General features: G+C 41.3%; 1 protein-coding gene across 1 annotated transcript; it reads left to right on the top strand.

The window, feature by feature from the left end:
• Positions 1-586: 586 nt before the first annotated feature.
• LOC131659414 (uncharacterized) lies at positions 587-1,309 on the top strand. The gene has a single exon (XM_058928605.1). It carries the CDS (start codon positions 587-589, stop codon positions 1,307-1,309), a length of 723 nt encoding a protein of 240 aa, XP_058784588.1.
• The last annotated feature ends 228 nt before the right edge of the window (positions 1,310-1,537 follow it).

Raw genomic sequence — 1,537 nt, 5'->3', positions numbered from 1 at the left:
TCAAAATGACGAAGACCTCCGGAATATGTTTGCTTATCACAAATATTTTGGGTACGAATCCATCAAGCTGTATGTTACCATACAGATCGATACACAACAATCATGTATTGTTCAGCCACAAGTTATTGACCCACCCACCGATGAGCAAGCAGAGGTTGATGTTATAGACGAAGAAGATGAACAGGAAACTGAAGTTGACGACATGGTCAATGAGGAATCTGAAGACGAGTAGGACATATCGGTGCCTCCAGGTCATGTGTACGAACCTCCTGCACATATGACTAACTTGAACTTACAAGGTGACGAACCTTCATCTGATATCTTCTTCAACCCTTACATACAAAGTGATAAAGTGTTAAAGACCGGAGATAAGTTTCCTTCTAAGGAGGCATGTCTGAGAACTATTAAAAAATGGCACATGGCACATAATGTTGATTTTCAAGTAGATCGCACGAACCTAGAAAGGCATATATTCATTTGTAAAAACCCTGATTGTGCATTCAGACTATGTGCTTCGTATAGGAAGAGAAGTGATGTCTGGGTCATAGGGTCGATTTCACAACAACACACACGTGTCAACTCCAATATGTCCCAGGATCATACAAAGCTTAGTTATGATCTTATCTGTCAGGAGATCTTGCCTCTTATCAACTGTGACCTGTCTCTGAAGGTGAAAACGATAATCTCGCATATCGTTACAACATACAATTATACTCCATCCTACAAAAAGGCTTGGATAGCGAAAACAAAGGCCATTGAAATTGTGTACGACAATCGGGAGGAGTCATACAAAAAATTTCCATGTTACCTAACTGCGCTTCAAACATATGCTCCTGACACCGTTTCTATTCTAGAGACATTGCCAGCGCATGCCCTGGATGGAACCCATGTCCAAGGAAATGGAATAATCCATCGCCTTTTATGGGCTTTCCAACCTTGCATACGAGGGTTTTCATATTGTAAACCGATACTGCAAATTGATGGAACTTGGTTATACGGTAAATACAAAGGAACCATGTTGATGGCTATTGCAAGAGATGGAAACATCAATATATTTCCAGTAGCATTCACAATAGTGGAAGGTGAAACTGCCGCAGGTTGGAGTTTCTTTCTAAGGAATCTCCGAAAATATGTTGCTCCTCAACCTGAATTTTTTTTAATCTCCGATAAGCATGCTTCCATTGAAAGTGCTTACAGTAATCCGGCTAACGGATGGCAACACCCGTCATCAACACATGTATACTGTATTCGACATAGTGCCAGAATTTCATGCGGGAGATTAAGGATAGGCACCTCCGGAAGACACTAGTCAATACAGGATATGCGTTAACTCAATCCACATTCCAACATTATCGGAGTGAAATTGTATTGTCAAATCCTGATGCGGGAAGCTGGATTGATAACATTGCAAGGGAGAAATGGACTAGGGCTTATGACAACGGCGTACGATAGATTAAGGATGGGCACCTCCGGAAGACACTAGTCAATGCAGGATATGCGTTAACTCAACCCACATTCCAACATTATGGGAGTGAAA

The sequence above is a fragment of the Vicia villosa genome, linkage group LG3 (assembly GCF_029867415.1).
Source record: "Vicia villosa cultivar HV-30 ecotype Madison, WI linkage group LG3, Vvil1.0, whole genome shotgun sequence".
NCBI lineage: Eukaryota > Viridiplantae > Streptophyta > Magnoliopsida > Fabales > Fabaceae > Vicia > Vicia villosa.
This window is presented reverse-complemented; position numbering and strand designations above follow the sequence as displayed.